At 32.7% G+C, this 18,177-nt stretch overlaps 1 protein-coding gene across 1 annotated transcript; it reads right to left on the bottom strand.

Annotated features, from left to right (window-relative positions):
- Positions 1-8,605: 8,605 nt before the first annotated feature.
- LOC129290661 (DNA-directed RNA polymerases II and V subunit 8A-like) lies at positions 8,606-16,513 on the bottom strand. Its single transcript, XM_054927513.1, has 5 exons — positions 16,298-16,513; positions 15,795-15,907; positions 14,193-14,350; positions 11,873-11,961; positions 8,606-8,943 (listed from the first exon to the last, which is right to left on the bottom strand). The coding sequence occupies exons 2-5, from the start codon at positions 15,871-15,873 to the stop codon at positions 8,832-8,834; spliced, it is 438 nt and encodes a 145-aa protein (XP_054783488.1). The 5' UTR covers positions 15,874-15,907; positions 16,298-16,513; the 3' UTR covers positions 8,606-8,831.
- Positions 16,514-18,177: the final 1,664 nt, after the last annotated feature.

Genomic DNA, 18,177 nt, shown 5'->3' with positions numbered 1-18,177 from the left:
TCTTTGCCTAATTGTAAGTGCAACTCCTCTCTTAAGTATGCAAAGACTATCCAACAATAAAGGATCTTCCAATTTCTTATAGGCCTTTATTCATTATATCAACATATTCACAGCCAGATGTTGTTGATGAACCTCTCTTGAAGGTCAATCAGGCCTATTCAATGGTTTGTCAAGAGGAAATGCAGCATAACTTGATTCTTCCTCCATATGGCCTAGATAATGAAAGCTCTACCATGGTACTAAAGGTTGTGGCAAATTTACAAGAGGTCATGGACAAGGAAATTATTAATATGAAGAATGAACACATTGTCATCGTCGAGGCCATCAAAGAGACAACTACAATCAATTGGTAGGGTTCCTACCAAGCTTTGCAAGAGGAAGAGGAAACAAGGGCTAACAAATCAATCAGGCAAATACCCTTCTAACAACTCTACTTCTAATAAGTCTTAAAACGTCAACTCCTTTCTCAACAAGATTACAAAAATATTCTTAAGATGCTCTATAAGGAAACCAAATCTATCCCTACAGGTGCTGTGACTGTAAATGACTCGAAAGAGTCATTAGGTTTGATTCATTCTATCTTATCTATCATAAGCAAGATTTCACTTATCACAAACTCACACAAAGCTCACTAGTTGTTGGATTCAATAGCTACTGTACATGTTATAAGTTTATTAGATTATCTATATATATACACTAAGTATAATGGACCTTTTTATAAAAATATGGATCCCAAATGGGGATAAGCTACCTATCACATACAGAGGATACATCACATTGTTTGACAATATAGTCCTAGAAAATTTGCTATCTGCACCTGGCATCTATTTTGATTTAGTTTCCATCTCTCGTCTCACCTAGAACAAAATTGTGTTGTTGCTTTCTTTCCTAAAGTCTATGATTGACAAGATCTCTATAGTGGAAACATGAGGATGATTGGTAAAATAGATTCTAGAGTTTACATTGTTGAAGATAATGATGTTCCCATTTGTAGTCACTCTATTTCTAATAATGAAATTTGGCACCTTAGGTTAGGCCATGCATCATTTCATGTTCTTTGACATCTTAGTACTCTGAAAAATGAATTGTCTTATATTGACAATGATAAATGTGATGTTTGCTTACAAGAAAATAGCCATAGTTGCCTTTTCCTAATAGTAATAATAATACTGCTCAATTTTTTGATCTTCTTCATATGGATGTGAGGGGTCAATACAAGGAATCTACTCACCAAGGCTACCGATATTTTTTAACTATAATTGATTATATGTCACATGCTACTAGGTTGTACTTGTTAACAAATAAGTCTAAAGAATTTTATCATATTAAGGTTTTATTTGCTTATGTATAGAACCAATTGTCTGCTCATATTAAAAGGTTCAAAAAAGATAATGGAACTAAATTTGTTAATGATGATGTATCTACTTATTTTTTAAACAATGGAGTGATTCATGAGACTTCTTGTCCTTATATACCTCAAGCATATTCTAGAACTTGCTAGGAGTCTTATATTTCAAGCCAATCTTCCAATTAAATTCTAAGGAGAAAGCATTAGAGTTGCCACTTACCTAATTAACAGGACACCTTTTAAGGTCATCGATTACAAAACCCCATATAAGATTATCTATCAAAAACAACCTGATTTAAGTCATTTGAAAACTTTTGTGCGCTTAGCTTATGCCAAAACATTAAGTGGGGTAGATAAATTTCAGCCTAGATCTAAACCTTGTATCTTTGTAAGATATCCTAATAATCAAAAGGGGTACCTCCTCTATAATATTGAGGAAGATAGGCTATTAATTAGTAGAGAAGTCATTTTTCTTGAAAATAAGTTCCCTTACAAAAATGAGGCCTTAGTGAATTCAAACGCAGGGGAGATTCTCTAGTTCAGTCTCATAATCCCTTTATATTTGAGACGTCATTTGATAATTATCAAATTGATGATCCTATTTCTATTCATAATGAGCAGAATCATTATGATGCTGTCTCACATCATTCTCCTTCTAATTCTATTCCTAATCATAATGTGCAAAACCGTTTTGATTCTATCTCACATAATTCTCATTCAAATACTTACACTTGTAATGATTCAATGACAAATATTGATGATCATTTACACTCCTACACCAAGTCTACTAGACATAGGAAGCCCCCCAAGCAGCTTAGAGATTATGACTGCACTGAATTAGCACATTTGAATAGCGTTCAATCTGAAAAAAAAAAAGAAAAGAAAATATTGTACCCTATTTAGCATAGTGTTTTTTACACTAATATATCATCATCTTATAAAGAATTTCTTACATGCACTAATGAGATCATAAAGCCAAATACCTTTGAAGAAGGACAATAGGTGGATAGAAGCAATGAAAAATGAGATAGATGCCTTTGAAAGAAACAAAACCTAGGAGATAGTTAACCTTCCCGTTGATAAGAAAGCCATAAGGTTTAAATGGATTTTTAACAAGAAATGCTAATAAAACTTTAAATAAATTAAAGGCTAGGTTAGTTGCAAAAAGACATAGTCAAGTAGGAGTCGATTATTTTGACACCTTTTCTTCTGTAGTGAAAATGACCACTGTTAGGACTATTTTGTCTTTAGATGTTAAAAATAAATGGAGCATGTGTCAAATGAATGTTGATAATGCATTTTTGCAAGGGCACTCAAATGAAGAAGTTTTTATGAAAATCCCTCAAGGGTTTGCTAAAAATGGAGAGAAAAAGGTTGGGCTTAAACAAGCATCAATACAACAACAAACTCGATTAAATATTTGAAGAAAGATCCTAGAAGAGGGATCTTCTTTCCTTCTAGTAGAGGGACAGTGCTTGAAGGGTATTGTGATTCTGATTAGAGAGCATGTATAGACACTTGAAGACCAGTGATAAGGTATGTTATTGAGATGGGGGGAGCAGCTATTGTGTGAAAGTCAAAGAAACAAACAACAGTGTCCCACTCTTTAGCAAAAGCCGAGTACAAGACTTTTGGGAGTACTATGTCAGAAATTACAAGGCTAGTTGGTTTGTTGAAAGAACTAAAGGTTGAAAATCTTCCCTTTGTCCTAGTTAAATGTGATGGTAAAGAAGCAATTCAAATTGCTTCAAATTCAGTATTTCATGAACAAACAAAGCATATTAAAATTGACAGCCATTTTATTTGCGAAAAGCTTCAAGAAGGTTTAATTAAATTCCAGCATGTATCTTCTTCAGATCAACAAGCTAGGTAAATATATTCATGAGAGAATGTTAAGTTAGGAACCATAAATATTTTTGGTTCTAACTTGAGAGGATTGTAGAAAGTACCAATTAATGCTTATAATAATATCTTTGGATATTGTTTATCATTTTTATCTTGTCTGGGTTTGTTTTGCTCTCTAGGCCATAAATACATATATACTTTGTGCCCGTATGTTATTTGTACGTTTTTGTTCCCGGAGTTTCATGAGAGACATAAGGACGACAGCGTAGAGAACTATTGAGTGGGCATTGGTGCTGAAGACTGACATGGAGACGGCGAAGATTTCAATGCTCGTCACCATGTAAGCTGTGTCTGTTTTGGACTTGAATTTTCTCCCTTCAAGGGAAGAAAATTCAATGCTCATCACCGTGTAAGCTGTATTTTTAAAAAAGGAAAAATAAGTACAGATGTTAAATTAAATTTAATATTTTTTTAAAATACAGATTTAATTTAAATTATTCAGATTTGTAGTGGAGAGACAGTAGGAAAAAAAAACATAAAGGAGAGAAACTCACTCCCCTTCATTTCACAGCAAATTTTTTTTTTATTTTAACAAGAAGTTATTATAATAATAATAATAATAAATAAATATTATAAAATTATTATTATAATATTAAGTAAATAAATTTAAATTATTAAAATTTGACCTACACAATTCATAACTATTATAAAAAAAATTAGGAAAAAATGACACATAGTTTAAAATAAAGGTTTTGGGTATAGTAAAATGGGTCAGTTGGACTAGTTTCTCATAATGAAACAAATTAATATTTGAATTTGAATATTTATTAAAAGATGTATCAATATTTAATATCTAACATTGCCACAAATAATATTATCTCTAATAAATGGTCACCTATGCACCAAAATAAAGAAAATTAAAGAAAATTACTATTCTAAATTTTTCAACATACTTTTGAACCTTGTATGTTAAAATTTATATCTGAATTAGTCAAATCAAATTTTAATTGTTTAAATTTATTTATTTAATATTGTAAAAATAATTTTAAAATATTTATTTATTATTTATTATTTATTATTATAATAATAACTTGTGGTTATAAAAAAGGAAAGTAAAAAGAAAAAGTTTGCTATTAAACGACACAGCTTAAGGTGATGAGCATAGTGCCACCTAGGGCTGCACAAAGAACTGGACAGGACTGGACTTTAGCCTAACCCGGAGTCTGGTCCTTTTCATGAAAAGGACTAGGTTAGGTAACCCGTAGTCCGGTCTGGTCCTATGAAAACCCGGAGATTAACAAGACTGGACTTGGTCCATAGGACTGGAAGACTGGTCATATTAATCCAATATTCACTTGGCCTTTTTTTTCTTTTTTTTTCTATGATGACCAATAATCTATTTCAACTTAACAAATTCAATTAAAATAATAAAAATACTTATTATAATAAATCCATAATAATTTCTAACACCAAGAAAATAATATTTTAGTTATAGTCCAAACTTCAAATGATTTAAATACATAACTTCAATAAAAAATCAAAGGAAAGACCGAAAATAGACCAAAGGAAAAAAATTAGCAAGACCAGAAGTAATAAAAATCAACCCACAGACATGTTCCTTCAAAGTTTGAACAGATCAAGATCAGAGTGCAAAGTACAAGGCAGGGGCTAGGGCTTTGGCGCACTAAAAAAATTGAGAATGAGAGCAAAGTTGAGTGAGTAGCTGAGACGCTCAGTGGTGTTGAGCAACAGTATTGAGGTTTTTTTTTCAATCAGAGTGCAAAGTGTAAGGCAAGATTAAGACTTTTTTTTTCTAAAGCTTATTAATTAATAATTTATAAATTAATTTTAATTATATTAAAATAATTATATAGGACCAAACCGGACCACTTAGTCCAGATGCTTGGTCTCTAGTCTAGTCTTATCCGAAAAATCAGTCCTGTCTTTTTGGTCTTTTTGGTCCTATAGGACCAACATTTTACAGGACTGAACAGGACCGGATTTTCATAGGTCAGACCGGACCGAACGAGACCACGAGACTTATGCACAGCCCTAGTGCCACCGAAACCAAATCCAGGGAGTGAGGCAAAGCACAATGTGATGTGTCAACACATGGTCGTTAGATGAGGTTCAGCAATGAGCATCTCTCTCACCCCATGCCCCATCAGGAAAGTGTGGGACCCATTAACCATGTTGAAAAGTGCATTAATGCCGAGAGATTTTAAATGTTTAAAGATTAAAAAAAAAAATTAAAATTGAGTTTAGGATACCTATAAACTTTACATAAAAAATTCAATGATAAAAATAATTCATAATTTTATTATCAAATAATTTCCATTTTTATCTGTATAATTTTAATATTAAAATATTTTTGAGTAAATAAAGCAATTAACAGCTTTTTGTTTTAAATGTTTAAAACACCATATATAAGGAAATAAAAGGGATATTAAAGAGGGAGAATTTCAATAAATGACCATGAATATGACATATTCAAATCACTCCAAATAGATTATGAAATTTTACTATGGGATCAAGAGACTATGTAAAATTTATGTTTTAATAGAAAATTATTAAAATATCCTTTATTTATTTTTGAAAATAATTTAGTCACCACCACCAAAGGCTGAACCACTGTCATTAAGGCAATGGTCACAAAACTTTGCCACAGTTGCCAAAACTCTGACGATCAACCACCGGAGAATTAATTCATTAATTCTCTCAAGTTGGCCAGGGGATTTTGATCCCATAATCCCTTAGCTTGGCAAAAATGATTGACCACCAAGCCACCCCAACTTCTTAATAATGTAATGCAAAATATATATATATATATATATATAAACACTCCCTTCTTATAATATGAATATAACTTGTTAAAATCTTAACCTCACATTTTAAAACACTATCTCAACTTGTTATTTTAAAATAAACCAAGTTTTCAAACAAAAGCCAAAGTGAACACATAAAGTTAAGTAATTAACAAATTTTATTAAAAAATTAATAACTAAAATTATGTGATTAAAAAATAATGCAATTTGGTTGAGGGAGTTATGAGTTTAACAAATAAATTTAAGTAATTAATAAATTTTGTTGATGAATTAACAAGTTAGGTGATTGATAAGTAATACAATGTAATTGAGGAAGTCACAAATTTAACAAATAAACTAAGTAATTAATAAGTCTTGTTGGGAAAATAAATAATAAGTTGCACAATTAAAAATTAATGCAATTCGGCAGAAGTCTAATGACCAGAGCCTCAACGCTGGCGGTGGGCCTTGGCCTTGGAGCAATGGTGTCTAAATTATTTTTAAAAACAAATAAATGGTATTTTGGTAATTCGCTATCAAAAACATAATTTTCATTTAATCCATTGGTCTCATAGTGAAATTTCAAAATCTATTAAGTGTGATTTGGAGATATGTCACATTCATGGTCCTTTATTGTAATTCTCCTTATAATGAAAGAATTTTCAATATTTACCAAACTTTCCTTCTCATTCTTTTATTATTTTTACTCTATCAAACATACAAATAAAAAGATTATTGTTCCAAATATAGGGCCAAGAATACGAGATGGGTTTAACGGGCCACCAATTTAAAGTTTTTTTTAAATGGTTTAAGCTTGAAAAATTAAAAAATTTTGATATAATCAAACTTATAAATCTAACTATTTTAAGTGCAATAAAAATGGGCTTTGACATCTACCAAGTAGAACCGGTAATATGGGTTGAGTCTGCGGGCTTAACCTACCAACCCGTAAAAAAGTTGTAGGTTAAATTAAGCAAAATGGATTCAATTATATGCAAGGCGGTTTTAGCCTGCCTCACATAATTTGAATCCATAGCGGGCTAACTCACAAGTTGTCAGGTTAGTCTGCTTATATTTTAAAAAAAATAAATAAAAAATAAATAAATGATATTGAGTTTAAAATAAAGCATTTGAAGTAAGCGTGCCTGAAATTGTGATCTAAGTACTTGATACTCTTACAGTTATTCAATTCAATTTTAAATTATGGTAGAAAACATTAAAAACACACTGCTCATATATTTAAATAATGATATGATATAATTTAAATGTGACCAAGAAAAGATTAAATAGAATATTTTATTATACTCTACATCATTCATATAATAGCTCATTTATATTATCTAGTTTTCAAAATAGTGATACCCAAGTTAGCAAATAAAAAAAAATTTAGTTGCTCTTTTTATTTATAAAATTAAACATATTTATGAAGTGCTAACCATATATTATATTATCATCTTAATTTGAATATTAAAAAAAATGGATACAGAGATATTAGAATGTTTATGTGGTATGAACTAAATGTATCATGAGTTGTGATCTAATAGTCAGAGTTTAAATTATCATTATTTTCTTTAAAAAAAGAATTAATATTTTAAATTGGGGCATTAATTTTGTAACAAAAATGCCAAAACAAAATGACTAGAAAAGAAGATAGATAAAGCATTTCTATTAATTCATATATGTATAATACTGATCAATCATGTAAATAATTAAAGAATAAAAGGCTCACAAAATTAAATTAGTTGATATTTAAGTGGTGATATTAGCATGTCTTAATTAGAAGGACTTTTATTGTTATTTGAATAATTAATTTTTAGGAAAAATTTATGATTTTTTTTTACCGTGACAAAAATTATAAAAAGAAATAAATTTATAATTTTTAAAATTTTAAAAAATTATTAAAAAAATGCCTTTTTACTTGTGAGTTGGCTCACTAACCTACCAACCCACTGCGGATTGGACAGGTTGGCAAAATTCAACCTGCAAAAAACACAGGCCATGCCAACCCACCACAAATTGACCCATATTTCTAGCTTGACTGCCAAGTATGCATTAATTTTTTTCGTTAAAATGAACACCCTTTTAATGAACTATATGAAACTGTAAATATGGAGAATGATGGCTCCGATAATTGTGTGGAAATTAGTACTACAGCAACGATTCCTTTTTGTTGTGGTTGTTTTCTGTTTCTTGGTCATGATTTACAGGCTAATGTCATCCTGATTTATTGAGGTGAGTCATCCTTTTTCCAGATTTGGTTCCTCCTTTTTAGAATTCAACCTTTTCTCTGCTCTGGACTGTAAGCAATTCAGTGATGGAGCTTACATTACTAACCACCATTAATAATATTCTTTATACCCGCGCAAAATCCCAGGTTTTAGTCATGTATCCTCAACATGTTAGCATAATGTTGAACTTTTTTAATTGTCAATTTTGTGAAAACTAGATTTACTGGCCTGAGACTATAAGAACGGGGCACCCCGTTTCCGAGCTCTACCCATATCATAGCAGATATAGTTTTGAACTATAAAATTCCATTTTCCCCCCTCAAATCAATCATCATATCTATTATTGCCTTCAAAATCTATCCAGTCAGTCAAATGGGACCTTTCCACAAAATAAGTTTCCAGCCAAATAATTAGTTTGGATCATTTACAAGCACATATTCCCAATCCCAAGATTCCAGAATTTGGGTCCCACTTTATTCAATGACAATAGATAATTCAAATCCATCAAGATTACAATGTCCACAAGTTTCTTCAAGTTAAGAAGTCAACCTACCAAATTGCTGTAATGAGAGCTTCAAGCCCTCCTCTCTGGACATCATAACATTTTCACACTTTCCTAATTAGAAGATACAGTCTCTGGTCAAGCTCAAACTTGTTGCAATGAGAAGGGTCACCCACCAGCATCATTAGAAGCCCACCAAAAGATATGTATATCTCCCTGCAACCCAATTAGAAAACCCAAGTTAATTAAATGATCATATTCATCATTAAACATACGACCACTCCACTTCCAATTCCATCATTAAACGTGCGACCGCTCATACAACATACTCTCTCAGGTCCAAAATACAAGTACTTTTTAGGAAAAATCTGAACCAATAAAGTCTTTATTCTCATAAATATATTGTTTTTTCCCTTTAACCCTCAGTCCAAATTACCAATGCACTTCATGATAAGTGGAAAACAAATTTACACAAAAATCTAGGTTAATAAATACAAGCAGTAAAATGGAAAAAAAATTTTACATGTATTAGGTTATTTATATTTTATACCAAGATTAGCTAGAGAAAAATGCTTACACTTTGGATTGGAGGGAGTATGCCATATGAAAATGAACCAATCCTAATGCATGACGTTGCACAATAAAACAAGAAACTAGATTTTTTTCCCATGCATAGACAATAAACTGTGACAATACTTAAAAGGGGAAAAAATTTAAAACTGAAAACTTTGGAAACAAAAACATGATTAAGATAAGGTGCAACTAATGACTTGCATGAGAAGTAAGAAAAAGAATATGCATCCATATATTTATATATATAGTCTTGTGGGAGCCAGTACGGCAGCACCATAGATAAGAACAGCACTGGCTCTCACTACTTTTAAAATCTTAGGCTACATATATAATTTTAAAATCTCATAACAATGCAGGACACTTTATAGTTGTTTTTTCTTTCTCTTTTTCTTTTTTTTTTTTTTTTTTGGGAATCAGCACTGAACTTCTATTCAAGCAAGAAAAGCCAAATACAGGCAAAAGGAATACAAAGCGACTTTCTAGTTGTTAAAAAAAAAAAAAGGTTAAATACGAAAGGACAAGTGCACTGAGTCTGAAGGAGGCCGAATTGGCACCATTCATGATAGAGGAAGAAGAGAAATATAGACAAAAAAAGAGGCTGATTTCATTCACACCCCCCCACTATACCCTAGATACTCTATTTATATAGAATATACCCAAATACCCAGATTACCCTTTTATCCCTAATTTCCCTAATTATCCCTTTTTATTGCTAACTCTCATATTCTCACGTATCAATATACTCCCCTCTAAAAAAAGATCCTTGTCCTCAAGGATCAGTGCAAAGATGAAAAGTTAAAACCTATGTCTAATATACGACTTATTCTGGAGCCATCTCCTCTTGAGTGTCTGCAAATATCTCTACTCTATCTTCAACAATTAAGGAAAAGACCAGTGAATCTTGGCAACGGTGTGCACTGTTGTATTTGTCGTCACACCAATAACACAAGCCCTTACGCCTTCGATCGTCCATGTCACTCTTTGAAAGTTGTTTTAAGGGCCTAGAGGATGCCGAACTAGAGGTGCTGAAGGATTGGGTCTGTTTGAACTTATCAGCTAATGGGCTCGTGGTGGATATCGGCTTAGTAACTAGGTCATTAGTGGATATGGGTTTAGTAACCGGGTCAGGCCTGGAACCTGATAATAATGGAGAAGGAAAACGAGAAGACCCAGATGAGTAGAATGAAGAGAACGCAGAGGAAGGCTTGTGAATCAGCGGCGTAGAAGACAGAGCATGGTCATGAATCGCTTTAACGGCAGCAAGTTGTCATCTGGCCATCTTCATTGCACCGGCCAGTGTTGTTGGTTGGAGACTAAGGACGCCCTGTTGCACGTCGTTGCGCAAGCCTCCGATGAAGCAATTCATGGCTGCTGCCTCTGATAAGTCAACTTCAGTAAGCAACTCATCGAATTTCTCCTCATATTCTTCGACAGAGTCTTGCATCTGCAGTTTCTTTATCGCAATCATGGGGTTTTCATCTTTTATATCCCTAAATTTGGTTTCCATTTTGCAGAAGTATTCTTCCCAAGATATCTCGTCCAAATGCCTCTGTTTAGTGAAGGCTAAGTGCCAATGCAAGGCACGTTTCTCCAAGTGGATGCTAAGAAGACGAATACGCTGGTCAATGGGCATTCCATCCACGTCAAAAAATAGGCGACAGCGGTAAGCCCATCCTCAAAAATCAGTGCCATCAAATTTGAGGAATGCAACTCTGCTACTCTTGGTAAGAACAGAGTATGAGTTGGGTGGTGTGGGAAGGAGAACTTGGAAGGACCCGAACTGAGGTGGTAGTGTGAAAATGGGGGGAGTGGGTGCTGAGGCGGAAGGGGTCGCTGGTCGAGAGAAAGGGGGTAGTGGTGGGATTGTTATTAGGGGCGAAGGGACAGAGGTTGTAGGTCGAGGGAGAGCGACAGAGGGTGCTAGGGAAGGTGGCTAGGAGGGTTCACCGACTTGAAGTGGAGGGGAACGCAATGGTTGATTGGCTAGCATAGTAAGCTTATCAGAAATCTCCTTCATAAACTAAGATAAGGTAGCTTTAATCTCAGATATATCGTTAGTGTGCTGGTCTAGAACCTGTTGAGTACTTTGAAGTAATGAGGATTGCATTTCCAAGCGGTGTTCCAAGTCGACAACGCGTTCAGTCGAGGACCGCGTCTCCGGCAGAGACATGGCCGGAGAGATGGCTTTGATACCTTGATAGAGGAAGAAGAGAAATATATACGAAAAGAGAGGCTGATTTCATTCACACCCCCCCACTGTACCCTAGATACTCTATTTATATAGAATATACCCAAATACCCAAATTACCCTTTTATCCCTAATTTCCCTAATTATCCCTTTTTATTGCTAACTCTCATATTCCCACGTATCAATTCATAACTCATAAATATATGGCTATGGATATAGATATCATATCTCCAGTTAGATTGAAGGGGCTAAGAGATGCCTAGCATAGTAGCATCAAGCCTCTAAATTGCTAAACCAGCAAAACAGGCCTCACAGCAATTCCATTTTTCAAAACCTGGCACTCAGAACTGGCAATAAGTTGATGTTCAGAAACTAAGTACATACGCTTTTTCCTGTCCTGATTCTTCTGAAATTCTATAAAGCTTGCCATACATAACATATTCAAAATTGTCAGCCAGTGATTGTCCTTTGCCCTGAAAAGTGGTAGAAAACTTTGTAAGGAAGATTCGGCATTAGAGATTTGCCAGGAAACAGAAAAATATCTACAACTTACAAAATGAGAGAAAAATAAAGAAAAGATACTAGACACAGGTAAAATGGCATCATCTATCACTCTAATCATTCAATATAGTATGAAAGTATCTCTTGGTTCCATGAGAAATGTATTGTATAAGCAATATAATTTTAATCCTCTCAAATCTGATGTCATCAGTTTAGCAACAGCCTTGTAAGTTCGAACCATGGTTTGATGAACATTGACCAACTCTTGAAAAGATCTGAACTTCCTTAATGATACAGATCACAGGTCATCTTAAAGGATATTAGATGTTAATTTTCAAAAGCACTCCCATTGCATTTTTCTTTTAAACATCAGCTAAAGTCAATGTAAACCTGAGTATAAAACAAGAGTATAATAAAACTGACTTCAAGCTACTTAATATTTGAGGGAATTTCATTTACAAGTGGTCCTGTATAACAAAAATCAGCATATTCAACTCAAGAGAGGAAGCCACAAATGTTATAACTTTTAAACAGTCTTAAAAAGCCTGAAATTCTTACTCCCCTCAAGCTTTGAGTAAAGTAAAATTAAGAAATAGAACCATTGATTGGTGCTCATCAAGATCAATGCATGTAATACATCATAGCCCTAACACAAACTTTGTTATTAGCTTTTGGTCAATATATCAATCTTATGATGTTTATCCAGCAAAGCATTACGAATGTTTGCTGGAAAAAAAACAGTTTTTTTGGGGGTAGTCATGTCAGCAATACACACACACACACAGAATCTACTCATATGACCATGCAGAAACCAAGCTCTTGCCATATAATTAACAACAACAACAACAACAACAAGCCTTTATCCCACTAGGTGGGGTCGGCTACATGGATTGCAAGACGCCATTGTGTTCTATCATTTATCAAGCTTTTAGGAATATTATTAATTAAGAGATCGTGTTCAACAACTTCCAAAAGTGTTCTCTTAGGCCTTCCTCTACCTCTCTTAATCGGACTCAAAGTTATATGTTTCATTCTTCTCACTGGTGCCTCCCTTGGTCTTCTTTGTACATGCCCAAACCATCTCAACCGATTTTTTACCATTTTTTCCTCAATAGGTGCCACCCTCACTTTATCGCGTACGTGCTCATTTCGAATTTTCTCTTTACGTGCATGTCCGCACATCCATCATAACATTCTCATCTTTTAAGTTTATTAGGCACCTTACGGTCGCAAATAATTCCTTTAGCTTTTTTCCAATTAAACCACCCAGCTTGAATTCTATGTGAAATATCTCCACTGATTTTGCCATCATTTTGAATAATGGCTCCCAAATATCTAAACTTTTCCACTTGAGGTATAATTTGATCTCCCAATTTTACTTCCAAATTATTGTCGAATAATTTCTTACCAAATTTACAATATAAATATTCCGTCTTACTCCTACTCAGACGAAAACCTTTTGACTCCAATGTCCTCCTCCATAACTCAAGTTTGCAATTAACATCTTCTCTTGTCTCTGCTATAAGAACTATATCATCCGCGAAGAGCATACATTTCAGAATTTCCCCTTGAATATGTTTCATCAAAACATTTAAGATTAAGTTGAACAAATAAGGACTCAGAGATGATCCCTGATGTAGTCCAATCTTTATAGGAAAATCCTTTGTTTGACCACTAGGCGTTCTTATACTAGTTTTTACCCCCTCATACATATCTTGTATGGCTTTAATATAAGCAATCCGTACTCTCTTTTTTTCCAACGCTTTCCAAAGCACTTCTCTTGGTATACGGTCATAAGCTTTTTCCAAATTAATAAAAACCATGTGTAGATCTTTATCTTTACAACAATACTTTTTCATTAATCCCTCAGTAGATAAATCGCCTCTATAGTTGATCTATCTGGCATAAAACCAAACTGATTCTCAGAAATGCTTGTCTCCAATCTCAACCTATGCTCAATTACTTTCTCCCACAATTTCATTGTGTGGCTCATGAGTTTAATCCCTCCATAGTTAGTACAATTCTGAATATCTCCTTTATTTTTATAAATAGGAATAAAGAAAATAAGAAAAATACAAAATAACCAACACCAACAAAGACAAGAACCTTCTATTAAAGTGTGCACAAAATACCAATAATTATGTGTAAATTAGTTTTCAATGGTAAAATGAAATTAGTGACTGTAAAATATGAGATGAAATACCTGCACATAGTAGCCAGTGTCTGGTGTTCCATCTGGGTTAAGTGTTGGGACTAGTAAGAGCGCAAATTTTTGACCAACTTGTAAAGGATATATTTCGGAATTGATGTCTAGATGCATAAACATGTCAAACCTTTCACTTTTTGCTTCAACACGTGTCACTGCCAAAGGTAAAATACACAGAAGTATAAGAATAATATGTAAAGTACTAATTTGTGTTTCAAGTAAGATGAGCATCAGAAAGTGCATCAACAGAATCTTAGATTGGTCAAATTATTTAGACAAGCTCTTTTAGAAATGTTATCAGTGCTTGGTATAATATCTATTTTTATTTTGGTTCCATAAGTATCTTTCAGCGATGAGTTCATTTCTTTGATCATTTTCCTCCTAATTTGTCCCCCATTTCTTAAATTGTGTCACATCTAACCTAAATCATCAATCCTGTCAATCAAGCTAATAGCCCTGAACAATGGAGTTGACATGGCACCTATTTGGCCGACATGATCTTTTCCATTCTAATCTTACAGAAATAGCTTAATATTGGACAAGAACATGACAAAGTGAGACAACAATGAAGCACCTTGAAACCCACAATTCCAAATTTCTAAAACCAAAATCTAGGTCAACTTGAGATGATAACCTTTACTTGGTCAGTAAGACGCTGTAGTTAAAGTTGGTCACATAATTTATTGCCGCGGTCAAGCTTACACCAGCTGAAAGTAATGTTACCATGTTTGATTCAATTGATCAAATGGAAGCCAGTGATGCTGCTAATCTTACCCAAGAGGTTAAACAAGTAACTTGTTAAGAATGATGAGTATTTAAAGTAGGTAATACTCCATTTGACAAATGGCGACTGCTTTCATCTAGAGGCCTGGTAATATTAGATTGATGAGTAGTTAATCGTTATTTGTTACATGAGATTGGTATTCTAACCGAAGTAGTTTCTAGCTTTAAGGAAAAAGGCCTAGATAGCATATGTGGCATACTTGAGGGGAATAAGCGTAACCCCAAAATTTGGCTCATCAGGTTTAGGTGAAGACAATAAAACTGAAGGTGTGCACACCTGAAATCAGAAGAAAGTGCACCCATCATATTTGATAATGCACTTAAAGTCACGCTATTTCTATTAATATTAATCAATATTCCACCATTACTAAAGGATCATTGCAATGTGTAATGAGTATATCAAAGTCAATCATACTTCCTTGCTTATTACTCTTCATGATTGCAGAATTGCAATTAAAATATCAAAATCTACTTCCACACCAAGAAATGTATTAGGAAGGACATTAAGAAGTGAACTTAGATGCCGTGCAAGCTTTGTGAGTGCACAGGAAGAGGTGTTTATTGTTACTAGAAATCAAGTTTTACTATCCATAAGCTCTTTTTCCTTGAGAGGAATGATAGGGTTTCAAGGCGTGAGGCTATCATATTTTTCTGCCTATGTCTAAAGAAACAGATAGCAAGTACGAATAGAAGAGGGATGACCACAAACTGTCACAAGCACTTGACCATCGTGCAAAAAACAGAGAAAAATAAATATTACGTAGAAAAGTAAATAAACTTATGCAGAAAAATAATGGAAACCCATAAAAGACATACCTTTATCAAATGCTTTTTTGCCCTCTGGGGGATTCAATTGATCCACCCTAAATATGTCATCAAAGAGAACCTCAACCATCTTAGGAGCAAATTTGACCCTCAACCAAGCGCAACTGATTAACGAGAAAGAGAATAAATAAAATAAGGTTAGAAACTAACCAAACAAATAAAAATACTGGGGAAGATTAAAAGGCGCTGGTATTACAAAATAATTGACAGCGACGCATATCATGGTAAATATGTTCGAAGATGAAGGTGATCCAAACAAAACAACCAAGGAGGTCCGAATCCGAATGATTGACCAACAACTTAAAAAATTCGAAAAAATGGGAAGAGTTTGGCATTTAATTAAGCATGGATCTCAGTTAAGCAGAAGACCTTCAACGATGTGGGGTGTGGGGATTCAATCACTTAATCCATATCGACTCGTACTCAGAGCTCAGACTGTGGAAAAATTATTTATTCATTCAGCAAAGTCAACCAGAAGAGGGAAGGCAACGAACCTGGAGCTGAAGCAACGTGACAGACGGCGAGAAGCACACGAAGCAGAGGCGATGTGCAGAGAGGTGAGCGTCTGAGTTCAGCGACTGAGAGAACGATGGGCGAACGCGAATTCAGCGACTCAAGCGTCAAGCAACGCGAACGGCGACTCAATAGCAAGACTGGGTTCAGCCTCGGAGCAACGGCTAGAGCCAAGCTTCGAACAAGAATGAGGTTGAGTCCAGATTCCCTTAAAATGTATACAAGGGTTTTCTAATTTATTTATTTATTTTTTCTTTGGTTTTTAAATATTAGAGGCTTTTTCTTTGGTAAAAAAAATTAGAGGTTTTAAAAAAAAAAATTGCCCCTAACCCAACTCTTTCCCATAAAAAAAAGGAAGACACACCAGCCCACAAGCACATTAATATTGACATCGAATCAGGACCTCTTTCAAGAGAGGGAAATAACATTGCCACCAGGACAATTAACAATTGACAAATAAAAGAAATTACCAACATATTTTTTAATAAATAAATCATTATATCTTTATTATATTAAAAAAAAGATAAGTACTCCAAAATTTACATTAAAAAATTATTTTTTATTTATAATAATTAAAGGTAAAATTAAAATATTAATATGTTTTTAAGTAAATAATAAATTTTTATTGATTTACATGATTCAATTAAAAATATATGTTAGAATAAATTAGTCCAATGCTCGTGAAAAATTTATTAATCACAAATCACGAAAAAAGTTTCTCAAAATTTTGGAATGTGGTCTATTTTCAATCTGTTGGTGTGTGATTTTTTCTTTTTATCCTTAAAACAAATAAAAAAAAATCATGTAACATGATAGCAAAATTCCCATAACTAAATGACTATAATCATGGCATATTTACAATCACATATTGCTTCAATATTTGAATACTTCATTGTCAACTTATTGGATATAGTATATTTCAAATTTGAAAATAAAACTAAGATTTCAAATTTGAGGAGAAGGGGTTATTTTATTATTTTAATTTAACTTAAATATTAATCTAGTCACATTGCAAAATATTAAAATGTTAGGCTATTATCTTTATTTGATTCTATTAGATGAGTTATTTGTGTAAAAATCCCAATATCTTATATATGAAGAACCATGTGTTTGGATTAAAAATTCACAAATGAGTTTACTAATGTTAGGAAAATAATATTAGAAGAAAAGTATAATATAACGTAATCTATATTTGAATTTTTTTTATAAGTCAAATTACACAAATTAAAATTTATTTAAATAATTTACCAACAAATTTAATTTTCATAGTAAATCCTTGAGGATTTAATTTAGAGGTTCCCAATTCGATACCCAAAAAAAATTGTTTAAATGATTTGATTTAAAAGCTTGAGATTTATAATAACAAAAATAAATTTGAATTCTTTTTATATATTTTTTATGATTAATTTGATTTTTTAAATGAAAAATATTAAAATTTTAAATAAGGATTTCATACATAATTTATTTTTTGTAAATTACAAAATTTTAAAGAAGTCATTCTAGATCCAATGGAAAGTCTAGAAGTACCAAAAATAAATAAAAAAGTTATTAGAAAAAATTGAAATGCAAATCAGGCAAAGAATTTAAGTTCTTTGTCCAAACCAAAAAAAAAAAACAGAGAGAGAGAGAGTTTAAATTCAGAAATATAAGACCTCTTTAGCAATATATTTTTAGAATATTTTTCTATTCTTTAGAATTAAAAAATAAAAAAAATCTATTTAGTAACGTATTTTTAAAAAGTATTTTAAAAAATAAAAAAATTAAATATTATTTTAGAGAATAGAAAATCAAAATATCTTTTAGGTTTTTTGAAATTATTATTCTGAAAAATAAGAAAGAATGCAAAAATATCTACTTTTAT

The sequence above is a fragment of the Prosopis cineraria genome, unplaced genomic scaffold (assembly GCF_029017545.1).
Source record: "Prosopis cineraria cultivar Desert tree isolate PC_DT_omini unplaced genomic scaffold, ASM2901754v1 PC13, whole genome shotgun sequence".
In the NCBI taxonomy this organism is placed as follows: domain Eukaryota; kingdom Viridiplantae; phylum Streptophyta; class Magnoliopsida; order Fabales; family Fabaceae; genus Prosopis; species Prosopis cineraria.
Note: the sequence above shows the minus strand (reverse complement) of the source record. Positions and strands in the feature narration are given on the sequence as shown.

Coding starts and splice junctions, on each gene's coding strand:
- LOC129290661 (XM_054927513.1), bottom strand. CDS start 15,873: ATGGTTGAGGTTCTCTTTGATGACATATTTAGGGTGGATCAATTGAAT. Junction 11,962..14,192: donor ACACTGGCTACTATGTGCAG/GTATTTCATCTC, acceptor ACCACTTTTCAG/GGCAAAGGACAATCACTGGC. Junction 8,944..11,872: donor GAATCAGGACAGGAAAAAGC/GTATGTACTTAG, acceptor ATTGGGTTGCAG/GGAGATATACATATCTTTTG.